We start from the raw sequence: 13,272 nt of genomic DNA on the forward strand, positions 1-13,272 counted from the left end.
GAAAAGATATGTGCATAACCCTCAAAATATAATAAATCTTAATCTTAAAACAGGCATTTCTCCTTTCTTTTAAACAGATCTTATTTTATTAAAATATGAATAGGATACAATGAGGTAAGCTTTGGAAGACAGGGCACTGCGGCGTCTCAGAGGCTCGAGATAAAAATGTGTCAGAAAGTTGCTGATGTGTGGATAAAGCAATCGACATTTAGCTTTGGCTACAAAAGCCAACTGCCCCTTTGGCGCTGCATATCAGATATTTACGTGAGAACTCATTAAAGTAGCAGAGTGACAGTGATGAAGTAGCAACACAAAAATTTATGGTTGGGGGACAACGCAAGATGAGGACCTGTGCTAAAATTAAAGCAGCATCAGGAAGGTGGAGAACCACTGGGTTCCAAGGCTCTGTTTTCATAACATAGGTCATGGAGGATGGGTAATGGCAGCTTTTTGTCAATATATTCACAGAAAAAGGGCGCAAAGGTAAAAAGATGATGAGTAAGAAAAATACCCACACTGGGATTGGACACCAAAAAGTATTAACAATGGCGTTATTTTGTAATATTTGGAACAACATTTAATTGATCTCACTAAACATAGTTTACACCTTTCAATTTGGGCATGCAGGATACTGAATTTTAAACAATTTACAAAGGAGTAGCCCTAGAAAATGAGATTATTATCACCAAAGACATACTCCTATGAGGCAAACACATTTTTTTATATACATGAGTTTCAAAGTCTGAATTTCTAAAAATTATTTTGGAAGCAATTTGCACACTGTCCTGTTTATTTTTGGCTATTTGATGTACAATTTATCTTGAGAACTAGGCTGAAAAACTCATCCATTAAACATGAAATTATAGAGATACATTGACATACAACTAATTTCTTTACCAGTTATGTATAATGTAATAAAGACACACATATTTACTAAGTAAACACTTGTAAATTGTACTTGTAAAAACTGATTTATTGAAAGAAAAAAAAAATCAAGTACAGCAGCGTAAACTATTCCTTAAATTTAGATACCAGTCTTCATATTCTAACAAAATGACACTTACCTTCTCCTTTAGAACAAAATGTGATCAGCCAGCCGATACCAGCAGCAAAAGCAGTTTCTATGGCTTTCACAAAATTTCCTTTAAAGAAGATAAAATTTCTGAGTAATGAAACGCAGTAAGGAAACACTCTTGCAAATGGTATTTCTTTCTTTCCTAAGTTAGTATTTCCAGCCCCTTCTAAACGTTACCAACCATCTCTTCACCTTTACCTATTCCCTGTGCACCCCAACTATAGCGGTCATTTTGAGAAACCTGAAGCAGCAAGTCAAGCCTTGACGCCCAGCTCTGCCTATCTACAGTTCCTCCCTCACAAGCCCTGCACACTACTGCCCTCAGGGCTGTTAAGAACTGCTAATTCCCAAATCCCCACTGCTCTCGGAAGCCTTCCTGCTCAAGCCCGAGAGAGGAGTCTATCTTCTTTAGAGAAGTCTAGTCTAACTTTCCTTTCCTCACCTGGGTTGCTGCATAGCCTTTATGCTTCTGTATGGTTAACTCTTAGCCATAAAAGTTAGTGGACTATGTTTTAACTGTTGACTGCTACCCTGCTCACTAAGTGAAGCTGATGTTGGCTGGAACCATGTACTCCATTACTGCAAGCACAGTTTCTACCACAGTGGTGCTGAATGAATGAGTAAGACATCCCTTCAGCATGAACTCTGCCAACCTATAATCATGTGGTGAATTAAAATATAGCACTGAAAGTGTTTTGAACTTTAAATGAGCTTCCTGCCTGTGGCTGCGGAAGCAGGCTACACTGCAGCGCTGGGAACCAGCTGTTTGAAGGCTCCCATCTCACAGCCCTCCACACCTGAACTGCAGCAGTCTCTATACAAACGCAACAAGCCTGCTCAATGCACAGGTCAGCAGGAACCAGAGAGTGGCAAATTCCTTTCTAAGAAGCACAGGCAAAGATACTTCAAAACATCCCTACTATGACGCAAATGTAAAACTGCCGCTGTGGATTCCCAGTGTCCCCAGCATGCTCACCTGCAGAGAGCTCTGTCACCGTGCTCCTGACGTGCTGCATGGCGAAGGTCACTAAGCTTTCCTTTGATCTGTCTCCACTGTACTTCACTGCAGCCTGTTGGTTTTTAAAAAAAAACATCTTTCACTTTTCCATTTTAAAAGTCTCCCGAATACTTATATATTCAACATTATTCTGAACAATGCAGGAAGTTCTATTTTTAACACAGTGTATTTACAAATGCTACTTGGAAAGCCCTGGCAGTACAGATTGTATAGAATACTGTTTTTAATACATTTGTAACAATTTTAGCTTCAGTTTCATTACTGGAAATTGGGAAAAAGAAGGATTTTAGAGCTTTATAGCCCACGAGACAGCACCTAAACATTATAAATCATAGAACACAGTCTGTGGATTAAATATCCTGTATGACAGAAACTGGTGGGTCCTAAAAGTTTTGTAAAGCAATACAAAATGTTTATTATAAATTAGCTCCTAAAATAAGAAAAAGCAAAAAAAAAAAAAAAAAAAAAAAAATAGCCTAAAAATTTATATATTGTTTTCTGTAGAATTTACTGTTTAAAAAGTTCCATAAATCTTAAAAAGTGGAAAGATCCCTTACCATTCCAGACCTAAAGATGAAGAGGCTGGGATAACTGTTGACCCCTTTCATCCGGCAAAGCATGCGGTCATCTCCACAGTTGACAGCTCCAATTCGAAGTAATCCATCCACTTCTTTAGCAAATTCTCTCCACTATGAAAAATAAAATAAAACAAGTGTTTCTCTGATAATGTTTCTTCTCTTGAACATACTTCGCTCTATTTAATCTTAAAGGAGGATTTTTTTTTTCTAAATAAAACATGGGAAAAGTATTTGATAATGATTTGATAGTCCAGTTACTAAGACAAAATAATTTCCAACAAATTAGAGTAAGAAAAATAGATGCACAAATAATGCATCAAATAGGAAAAAAGGCTTTAACAGCTGGGACAGTAAACATACGTACAGTGGGGGCTAAATCGTGGCAATGTGAGCATCCTGGAGAGTAAAAGTTTACAAACCACAGTTCTCCAGAATTGACAGCAGCATCTGAAAGCACAGAAACCACAATGACCTTTTCACTAAAGGTTAAAGCACATTTCAATCACAAACCATTTTGCTAAGATGAGAATGACAAAAAATAAAATAAAATAAAATAAAAATCATGAGTCCTAAATAGTCCATGGTGTCCTTATTTTCTATGATTTTCTCTAGAAGCAGTAGTGTTTCTTTTCATATATATATATGAACTTTTACATATATATCATACAGAAAACTTTTACAAACCTCTCCTAGGCCTATACTTGAATGAGCAACAGCCCTGCAGGCTAACTGTGGTCATGAAGTCATGTGAGGGTGGCACAGGAAGGTAATGACCAGGGCTTACAGCAGTCTTTGCACATGGTAAGTGAAGAGGAGACCCGGGGCTGAGACTACAGCTGTTCTACCAACAAGGCTCAGAAGGCCGGTGCCTCACAGACGGTGAAACTGAATTTTCAGACAGGGTCTCACTGAGTAGGCCTGGTGGCCTGGAAATGGCTATGAAGACCAGGCGTGCCTTGAACTCACAGAGATCCTCCTGCCTATGGCTCAGAGTACAAGGATTAAAGGTGTGTGCTAGTGACCTGCATAACAGAATAAAGATTACAGTGATTAAATTAAATATTTTTCCTAAATCAGATATTTATCTTGAAAAATCATATAGCTCAAGAATGTAAGATAAACTGTCATCTTAACACATCAATATATATTTTTGCTAAAAGAGATTTGAACACCATGTAATATCTCCCCAGCAGTATCTGTAAAATGAGCCAATGAGGACAAACTTTAAATTTTTAATCAAGGATTACTCTAATATTCTAGATACAAAAACCAGTTGTTGGTGATTTTAAAATAAAATTTTCATAAGTTATTCTAACTGTCAAGACCCGTACTATTTATTTTGTTTAACTGGTTGGTTAGTTGGAAACACTCAGGAATACATTTCAGGGGCAAGGCATTTCTGTAGAGAAACAGTTCATCTGCACATTGCAGGCAAGAGAACATAACTTAGGATTCCCATCAGTCACTTTTTAAGCAAAGTCTGGTAAGTGTTAAACACTATCTAGATGATCTAAACAAACGTCATGTTGGCTTAAGCCAGCAACTGGTGTTACTTCAGACAAATACCCTCCACAGAGCTGAGGAAACTTGAAGGCAAAAAGAGACCATCTTATCAGTCCTCAGCACACGAGATGGCGCACCTGACACGGTACGCATCCTAGAGTCAGACATCTCTATCTAGGCAGCAAGTGTGTGCTCAGTTCACTGCCTGAGTAGTAAGACTAAAAATACATTTTCATTCCATTTCTTGACTTAGTTTTAGAAACGTGGTGTTGCTATGTTGTCTAGAGTGGGCAGAACTCGGTCCTTCTGCCTCAGCCTCCCATGTAGCTGGGGTCACAGAGTGTGTTACTGTGCTGGGCTAGAAGTATTTTTTAATCGTGTTGTAAAATAGCATAATGAAATGCTTTTATATAACTCAATAACCTAAAACAGCAAGTATATCTGAAAATGCAAATTTCTTTTGAATCAGAACAGAAGATCTATTAATATCTGTACAATAGCTTCTACTAGTACAGAAAATGCAGCACTGTCTTGAGTTCCTCTTTTGAGCCATCATCGAAAGGATGCTTGAGCTGTGGACTTATTTGGTGAGGTGTTTTCTACCTTTCAAATAAAACCTAGAACTTGATCACAGCTGATGTACTACTGTACTATGACACAGAAATTGATAATATGCTTCTGCTCAATGGAAAACATGATGCCTCACAATAGAAAAAGATGACCTGCACAGCTTTGAAATTAGAGCTTCCCAACTACTGCTGTCCCCTCTGCACTCAAGCCGGACAGCTGGGGTTCCTTTCCTGGTAAAATGAACTATGTAACTCGGACTAAACTTCCCAGTACTAACAACTGGAAAACTGGACAAAATACAAGACTCATGCTGAAAGCCTCAGATAGGTGCAGTAAAGCAAACCAATGCCATACATGGTAAGGTGGAAATCAGAGCCAGTGTGGGCCACGGCTAGAAGAGATGCTTGAGGGGCAAGAAACTGGGCAGCCATGTCAATGGATTAATCAGCTAGAAGGATAAAAGGACTTGCGGGTACAGCGGAAGGGTGTGCAAGCAGAGCTGAGCTGGGGCTTGAGCACAGCACAGCACCTGTACCAGTGTCCTCTCTGAACAGAGCTGACCTCAGACAGCGGGGTCTCTCCCAGAAGTCACTATACATCATTCAAGAATGACCCTACAGTTATTTATGGGGGGTTAAAAGACTCAGACCAGCAGAAAAAATGGGCAACAAGAACTCACAAACAAGCCCAAATGACATTCGCCCAAACACAAGTTAGGCCTCTAACCCTCACTTGTCACCTTCTCTCTGCTTCTTGAACTAAAATGTCAGGGTCATCTTATCTTAGTCTACTGGCACGAAGAACAGAGCAATCTTTGAATTATCTCTGAGGTTTCATGGAGAAATTTAAAAATCATCACTTTGGGGTTCTAAGTGAGCTACCTGGGAGGCCTTTTCTGCACAGTGACATCTGAAAAACTACAAACTCATTTGCAGATGAGCCTTGGTCAAGTCTCACTCTGGGTGGTGTCACAGAGCAGCCAGGGCAGGTTTGCTTCAGTCCCTCTAGTTACATGTAACCCCGTGTCCTAACCACACAGCCCATGAGACACTTACAGTCAGAGTGAGAACTCACAGAACCACATACAGTGGGACACAGGTTAGTTTCATCTAACAAATCAAGTTCCCCTATTCCTGTGTAGGAAAGATGCTGAAGTTCATACACAACTTAAAATGGCATCATGTTAAATACCCAGCTACCACTTATACCAGAACTCAACTCTAATAAAAGTTAGGACAGAAGGCAATCTGTGCTTAGAAGAAACTCTACTTAAAAATATAGTACTGTGCCACATCTTTTATAATAACACAAAAAAGCAAATATATTTTTTGCAACTAGCATTTTGTTTTAGTTTTCTAAATGAAGATGAAACTGGCATTTTTCTGAGCACAACTTATTGTTCTGAAGTAGAACAGAAGTGGTGGCGTGCTTGCCAAGTGTGTTCAGGGCTCTAGGCTGAACTCCAGTGGCACACATGCATACCCCAGACACATGGGCACACACACACACATGCAGAAAGTAGAAAAACTATTACAGCTGTTCAGAAGGGGAAGGTAGAAGATTGTAATCTGATATTTTTATGTTCTAATATGCAATGGGAATGGAGTGGGGCATTTTCATACAAATCACATATAAAATTAAATCTGCTTCCACAATAACCACACTTATATGTAAAAGATAAGAACCAAATAGCTTTTGAAATCGCATTTTTGTTGTTGTTGTAAGTATACAGCAAATTAACTTTAAGTATAAACCTGAACTGTGTATTATTTTTATTTTTGGTATCCATATCAGCATTCTGCTCAGTATTGACTATGCAGTAATCTCTACAATTTTCTGTATTTGACAGTTCTGCCTGCATACACCATGAATCCATGTGCTGCATGGCGCTCGCAGAGAAAGCGCCGAATTCCCTGAACCTGGAGTTAGCAATGGTTGTCAGACACACGTGGGTGCTGGAATCGAATCCAGGTCTTTTGCAAGAGCAAACATGCTCTACCCACTGAGCCATCTCTCTAGCCCAGTAGTTCTCAATATTCCTAATGCTGCAACTATAAAATTATTTATCGGTAGGTAATAACTGCTGTCAATAGTACTATAAGTATCTACTAAGCACATGGCTTTAGGTGACCCTGTGAAAAGGTCACTCAGCTCCGAGGCTGAGAACTGTTGCTCTAGCCCACACTGGCTTTTTCTTTTGAAACACTGACCTACATGCTTCTCTGAATGGTTGAAAATACCGTGTACATCATATTCTTTAAAAGGAAAAAAAAAAAAAAGCTTGAACAATTTTTAAGTTCTGACTATATTTAGACTTATGAGTTTTGGATATGATTTGTACTATTTTCAGAAAATCACATGCCTATAAACTTACCAAATTCTCTTCTTTCTAATGTTATGATTTCAGGATCATCATCGTAAATACCTAAATTTAGAAGTAGATAAAAATCATAAAATTAAAACTTCTTCATTAAAATCCATCACCACATAAAAGTTTATTCACTCTTGCCTTAGCTATGCAAAAATCAGACAGTTATGCTGAACTTCAAACTTGAAAACTACACATCAAATTAGAGAAACAGCAATAGTAACTACTACTGATTACTCATTTCGGGACTGACAGGGCCTTAGGCCTTGCTAAGGCTTATCATCAGGTGAGTGACCAGGTTGCTAATCACATATCAGGATGTGTCTCAATAGGTTCCTAATCATCTCCTCCACCCCATGCAAAACCTGTGTTGTGTTACTTTTTAAAATAACCACAAACTCATTACAAGTTGCAAAAACAGCACAAATTCTCTTACACACCCTTCACCTAACTTCTCCTAAAGAGGACATGCTAGACATGTCACACAGCTACGGACACCGTCAAAGCTACAGACCTGAGTGTTACTAGACTACAGCACTCACTCAGAGTACGTGCTCAGTATATGGTACCGCTTTAAAACACGTTGTATTGCTTAAAACCCTGTGACAAGAAAATCTGCAGGGGCAGATATTTAGCAGTAAACCTAAGTTTTATTTACTGTGGCTAAACTTAATGTGAGTCAATTCCTATTAACTACCTAAAATATCCAACTAACATTATGTAGTACATATAGAATGGAAATATATAGTATTAATAGTTAGCAAACTTTTTTTGCAGAGGCCACTTGTAAATATTTTGGGCTTTATAGGGCATGATAGTGTACAGTTTTTGAGGGTTTTTTTTGGTTTAGGTTTTAAGCACAAATACTAAATTTTGTCCTTAAGAGTCTTACAGAAATTATAGAAAATATGTAACAAATGAACATAATTGTATTTCAATCAAATATTATTTTCAAAAGAAAATCAAGTCTTGAGTAAGCTACAGAAGTAAACTTAAGCCGTTTCCTTTAGTCTAATACAAAAAAGCACATGTCAGGTCATGGCCTGCACTAGAAGTTAACTGGTGACAGCAGAAAACACTGCTTCTGTGAACACACTCTGATGTGACTGAGCGAGTATTTCCTCCTTCCCTTCTTTCCTGTGTCCCCAACTCTTGCTTTTCTTGTTTACCCCATCAACATGTAGAACCATGATCAACAAAAGTGCCACATGAGGATGGCAAACAAAGTGTAGCTTTTATTGGAATATGTAATGCTTGTCAGAGTTTTGAAGGGGTCAGTGGCTAACTTCTAATGTGACATGGAGCAAAAACACTGCTGAGCTAAGAGAAACCTTATATAAAAATATTACATGCAAACTGACCAATACACTCTAATGTACATACAGTAATTTCTTTACCCAACAGACTTACCTTTTCAGTTCAACTTCAGAGTAAATTAGAAAGAGCGCATCAAAGTGACATACATGAATTATAGAAACTAAAGAGCAGGAAAAAAAAAAAAACAAAAACAAAACTAGCTTTCCTTTTACTCATATTAAAAAATAAACTTCAGGTCAGGAGGTTTGGTGGTAGAGGGCATAAAGCCTTTGGCTCAAGTCCCAGCATCAGGGAGGGAGGAGCTAGGACAGAGCTCAAGGGTGACATCACCTTACCAAAGTCGTAGCGGTAGTAGCTCCAGCTCTCGTACTGGCCTCCTTGATTATCCTCAAGTCCCTTTTCTCCATACTTGTCATACTTCTTCCGTAGATCTTCATCTTTGAGTACTTCATATGCTCTATTTATTTTTAAAAAATCACCATGTGCATTTGGGTTATTCTGTTAAAAAAAATAGATACAACAGTTATTTCAAATGCACAGTCTGAATCTCTTCAGAAATACAGATTTAATTGATCCCAGAGATTCTGAATACTAGATACAACAGGAAAATGGGGGAGGTAGTACATTAGGACATGAACCAAGATGAACTAAGGAAGTACTCCTAAGGAGCATGTTTTCAAAACATGCCTAAGTAAGGGAAAACTGACAGTTCTGGCAAAAGTTTCTCAATTATTTGGATAAAGTATCCAAATAAGATGAACAATGGGTCAAGATCAGTAATTCTCTCCTAAAAAAATTCTGAAAAAAAGTTCAACTAAGAAAAAAACTAATAGTCTTGAAGCCTTTACTTCAAAATGTGTTACTTCTGTAACAATGATAATTTTCCCAGTTGAGGTCTAACAGTCTTTCAATTCACCAGTTTCTTAAATAAGAATTAGTGCCAGAATAACAACTCAAAACAACTGAACAATGTTACTTTTTTTTACTGTTTTGTAGAACTGGCTTCTGGAAATAAGTGTTGGAAAATTTAAAACAAAATTTGGAAAACAACAACAAATTCCTAAGTATAATACAGATCTCTGGGAAAGTTAATCAACTAAGAGTTTATAATCTCAGCTTTATATAATGGAGATAAAATAATCTCATGTATAAATTTCTACCTAGAATAATTATCTCCATTAAGTACTCATTCTCAATAAGCTAAAAATTAATAAAAAAATTTAAATTCCATAAAATTAAAAATAAATGTTTTTAAAGATTCTTGGGTACACAATCAAATATTTACAACTGGAAACACATTTGGAGCACTCTTAGTTTATAAGTCAAAAGTTTGGACCATTCAAGGAAAACAATAGTGAAAGTTAATCCACCCACTCTTGTACGAACAGTTCTGAGGGGATGTTGTCTCTCTTATTTTTAACCCACTTTAGCATGAGCACTGTGTCAAAGACATGGCTTGGATGAACGTCTCTATTGCTGGAATTCAGTTTGCAGAAAAGAGGTAACTGCATTTAACACTGACAAAATCATCTTCACTTTGCTTCTCCTGGTTTTAGTATAACAGGTGAATTATCACTTTCAGGTGGTGGGGATCAAACTCTGAGCCTTGCGCATGCTAGCTCAGTGCTCCTCTACCTTTGAATTACATCTCCAGCTCCCAAATTATAATTTTTAACATTATGCTTAAGCATTTCAAATGGTTATTTAAAAACAATTAAAATAAATATTGAGATACAGTAAAATAAACGGGTATTTAAGTTCTACCTACCGGATTTTTGTCAGGATGTAATTTCAGTGCTAACTTCTTAAAGGCTTGTCTTATTTCTCTGCTGCTTGCAGTTTTAGATACTCCCAGTAAACTGTAAAAGTTCTGATCTGTGCCCACTACTACAAGCACATGTAGTAGGAGAAGACAGACACTGAGCCTCTTCAAGTCTCTGATAAAGTCATCTTTGTTTAAGCAGACTCCCATTCTCTTTCTTATGCAAGTTCTCTTTAGGTAAACATTAAGACGCAGTGCTGGGTCCAGGGTTACAGCCAACACCTGTGAGAACTTCTGTCCACATTACTTCACCGGTCAATCAAGCATCGCAGGACACAGCCCAGACATTGAAACCTAAAGAGGGCAAACCAGGCAGTTAAAATACTATTCAGACTGAACAGCTATCCCATAATTTTCTGAGTGGCAGTCAACAAGTACATTCTCTACTGAAAGTCACATCATAGTGAATGGCTTCAAATATGTACCCTCTAGGACCCCCCTTGCCTCTATATTCAGGGAGGCATATTTGTGAAGTCACTCTAGAGAGCAGGATAAAGGGAGTAACTGGAGGTAGCTAGCTCACAAGAACACACACACACACACTTTAGACACCACCAGAATAAGCAGTTATCTTCTTCTCTCCCAACATGCTGACTGTTCTAAAACCTCTTCCTTTTCAGCTCCTTCTACGCATGGGGAGCTGTTCAAAAAATATTTCTTTTTAAATCTCATTTGTAGAGAACGCCGTTGAGAGAAATAAAAGGAAGCATAATGCGTTTCCAAGGGGTTTGTACCCTTTACACAGCCATTTAAGTACATCAATAGAAAAATAACTTACTTATAAAAAGCAGGCCACCCCAAGTTTTCTAAAGTTTGCACTGAGAGAAGAAATTATTTTATCTGTATAAAAACACGGAATAACAATTACAAAACAGTACAATTTCACTGGAAAGATCATGTCTGGAATATAGGAAAAGAAACAGGAGAACTAGGCATGCTTGCCTGTGAAGGTCCGAACCCTAGCACTTCACCTTACAGCTAAGCTAGTGTTCGTTAAGATCTTAATACTTGAGGAAAAAAAATTAACTTCCCAACATCCTCAATTTCAACTCCCTTATGTACAAATGTTTCTAAAATTTCCCCCTTACCTGGGAACAGGCCTCAACTTAGTTTTACCCTCCTTTTCATCCCACAAAACCATACCTTTGTAAAATATACTGCTAGAAAATCAGATCTACCCAAACTGACAACTCTCGGGAGAGAAAACAATGGAACAAATCTCAACGAGGACTTAGGGATAAGGTGTCCCCGGCTGAGGGCGGTTCTCGGGCAGCGTGGGAGTAACCCAACAGCCCAGGACCAGCGAGGAGGAGGCTGCAGGTGGACGCAGTGTTAGCGATGGGTGCTGCCACCGCTCCAGAGCGGGGTGGGGGACGGGTCTGGCGAGCGAGCGCCCGAGGTCACGGGTCGGACCGGGGAGAAGGAACCCGAGGAAACGGAGAGGGGAGGGCGGGAGGGGGGCGAGGACCCCGCACCACGGGGCGCGGAGGCGGCGGGATGCGGCCTGCGCCCTCCCTCCCCGACGCCCCTGCGCGGCGCGGAGCCCGGCCCGCGCCCACCCCGGCGTCCGCAGCTACCGCCCCATCATCAGGCCGCCGACGCCGGCCGCGAGCGCGCGCAGCCCTCGCTCCGCAGCTCGGGTCGCGCCGGCGGGGGGGGCGGGGCCTGGCGCGGGGCACTGTGGGAAAGGGCGGGGGCGGAGGGGAAGGAGACCACTCGGCGGCCGGCGGGTGGGCCGGGCGGGACCGCCAAGGCTGACGTGGCCTTCCGGGCGGCGGCGGCGGCTCCCGCTCCCACCCGGAGACCGGAGAGAACCCCGCAGCGCGGCCCGCGGCGCTCCCGCCGTGCAGCCGGCCGCCGGCGGAAGGAAGGGCGTGAGGCCCGCCTCTTCCGGTCCCGTCGCCAGGGCGACGGGGAAACCCGGGTGCAGGGATCCGGCTCGCCGGTCCTCCCGAGAGGTTTGCTTAAAGGGTGGGTAACCTGGGAAGGGCAGACTTGCAGGAAGGGGGGAGCTCGCCCGGGTTGACTCCGTTTGCAAGAGAACGGAACGAACAATTAAATGATAATAATAATAATAAACTTTCTAGAAATAAAATTATTGGCAACTTTGTGGATCAGCAAACGCTGGTTATTCTACGGGATTCCCGGGTTTCTGAATCTTGCCTCCTGAGAGGTTATTTCTCCTCTCCTTTATGTCTACTTGATTTGATACAGAAACTGCATTTTTTTCCTTTTTTGAGTCATGACTCTTTGATCATTGAAGTAGCTACGCTTAAAATCCTTGAAAAGGAAATGATGGAAGCTGATGGTCGTAATTTGAAATAAGTAGATGTTGGAAATGAGTCTTTGGATAGTAAACCAGATACTGGTTTTATGACTGCTGCCTATTGCTAAGCCAACACCACTATCGAAAAGAAGAGGAAGTTTAACGAACAAAGACAGAAATAATAGAAGCAGCCCGCTGTAACATCTGTTAATCTGTACCAGGAACTGGCCTGAGTACACATGCCCTAACTCAGTCCTTCAGATAATCTTGAAATGTGTCATACGCATTTCAAAGTCTAGGGTGCCTGGGAAACTAAAAATTGAGGGAAAATGAGACTCACAGTTAAGCAACCTAGTTCCAGGGTCTGTAATGATAATCATATGCCACAGTGAACCAAAACTGCTAAGAATAAATCTAAAAGCAAAACAGAAAGCTGAAGAATTAAGTAGAAGCTAATAGTAGGATTTTATTATCATAGTGAATACATTAATCTTTTAGGTAATAAGGAAGCTTCTTAAAGCTTTATTGTAAGGAGCCAGAGTTGCATTTAGATCATTTGGCAACTACAGAAGGGAGGGTGTGAAGGAAACCCGCCAAGGAAAGGGAGGGCAGTGGGAAGACACACAGGCAACATGGGGCAGGTAATTTCAAGCAATATGGAAACCATTTTCTCTTCTATGGGATTCATCCTGGTGAGTAACATGAGCCAGGATTAACTGCCCCCAAGAAACTGGATAATGGAGGGACATTAGCCT

At 40.2% G+C, this 13,272-nt stretch overlaps 1 protein-coding gene across 2 annotated transcripts in view; it reads right to left on the reverse strand.

Moving 5' to 3' along the window:
* The window catches only part of Dnajc10 (DnaJ heat shock protein family (Hsp40) member C10), a 36,329-nt gene extending 24,422 nt beyond the window's left edge, over positions 1 to 11,907 (reverse strand). The window contains exons 1-9 of one of the 2 annotated variants that reach the window (XM_055600386.1): positions 11,811 to 11,907; positions 11,030 to 11,091; positions 10,198 to 10,545; positions 8,765 to 8,927; positions 7,119 to 7,169; positions 3,036 to 3,118; positions 2,651 to 2,782; positions 2,052 to 2,145; positions 1,065 to 1,142 (exon numbers count right to left, since the gene is read on the reverse strand). In XM_055600386.1, coding sequence (XP_055456361.1) covers positions 1,065 to 1,142; positions 2,052 to 2,145; positions 2,651 to 2,782; positions 3,036 to 3,118; positions 7,119 to 7,169; positions 8,765 to 8,927; positions 10,198 to 10,401 — 805 coding nt within the window. In that variant the 5' untranslated portion in view covers positions 10,402 to 10,545; positions 11,030 to 11,091; positions 11,811 to 11,907. The remainder of the gene's footprint in view (positions 1 to 1,064; positions 1,143 to 2,051; positions 2,146 to 2,650; positions 2,783 to 3,035; positions 3,119 to 7,118; positions 7,170 to 8,764; positions 8,928 to 10,197; positions 10,546 to 11,029; positions 11,092 to 11,810) is intronic. The other variant, XM_055600385.1, reaches the window with a different exon arrangement.
* Between the last annotated feature and the right edge of the window lie 1,365 nt (positions 11,908 to 13,272).

Source organism: Psammomys obesus, unplaced genomic scaffold (assembly GCF_907164565.1).
Source record: "Psammomys obesus unplaced genomic scaffold, mPsaObe1.curated_primary_1811, whole genome shotgun sequence".
NCBI classification, from domain to species: domain Eukaryota; kingdom Metazoa; phylum Chordata; class Mammalia; order Rodentia; family Muridae; genus Psammomys; species Psammomys obesus.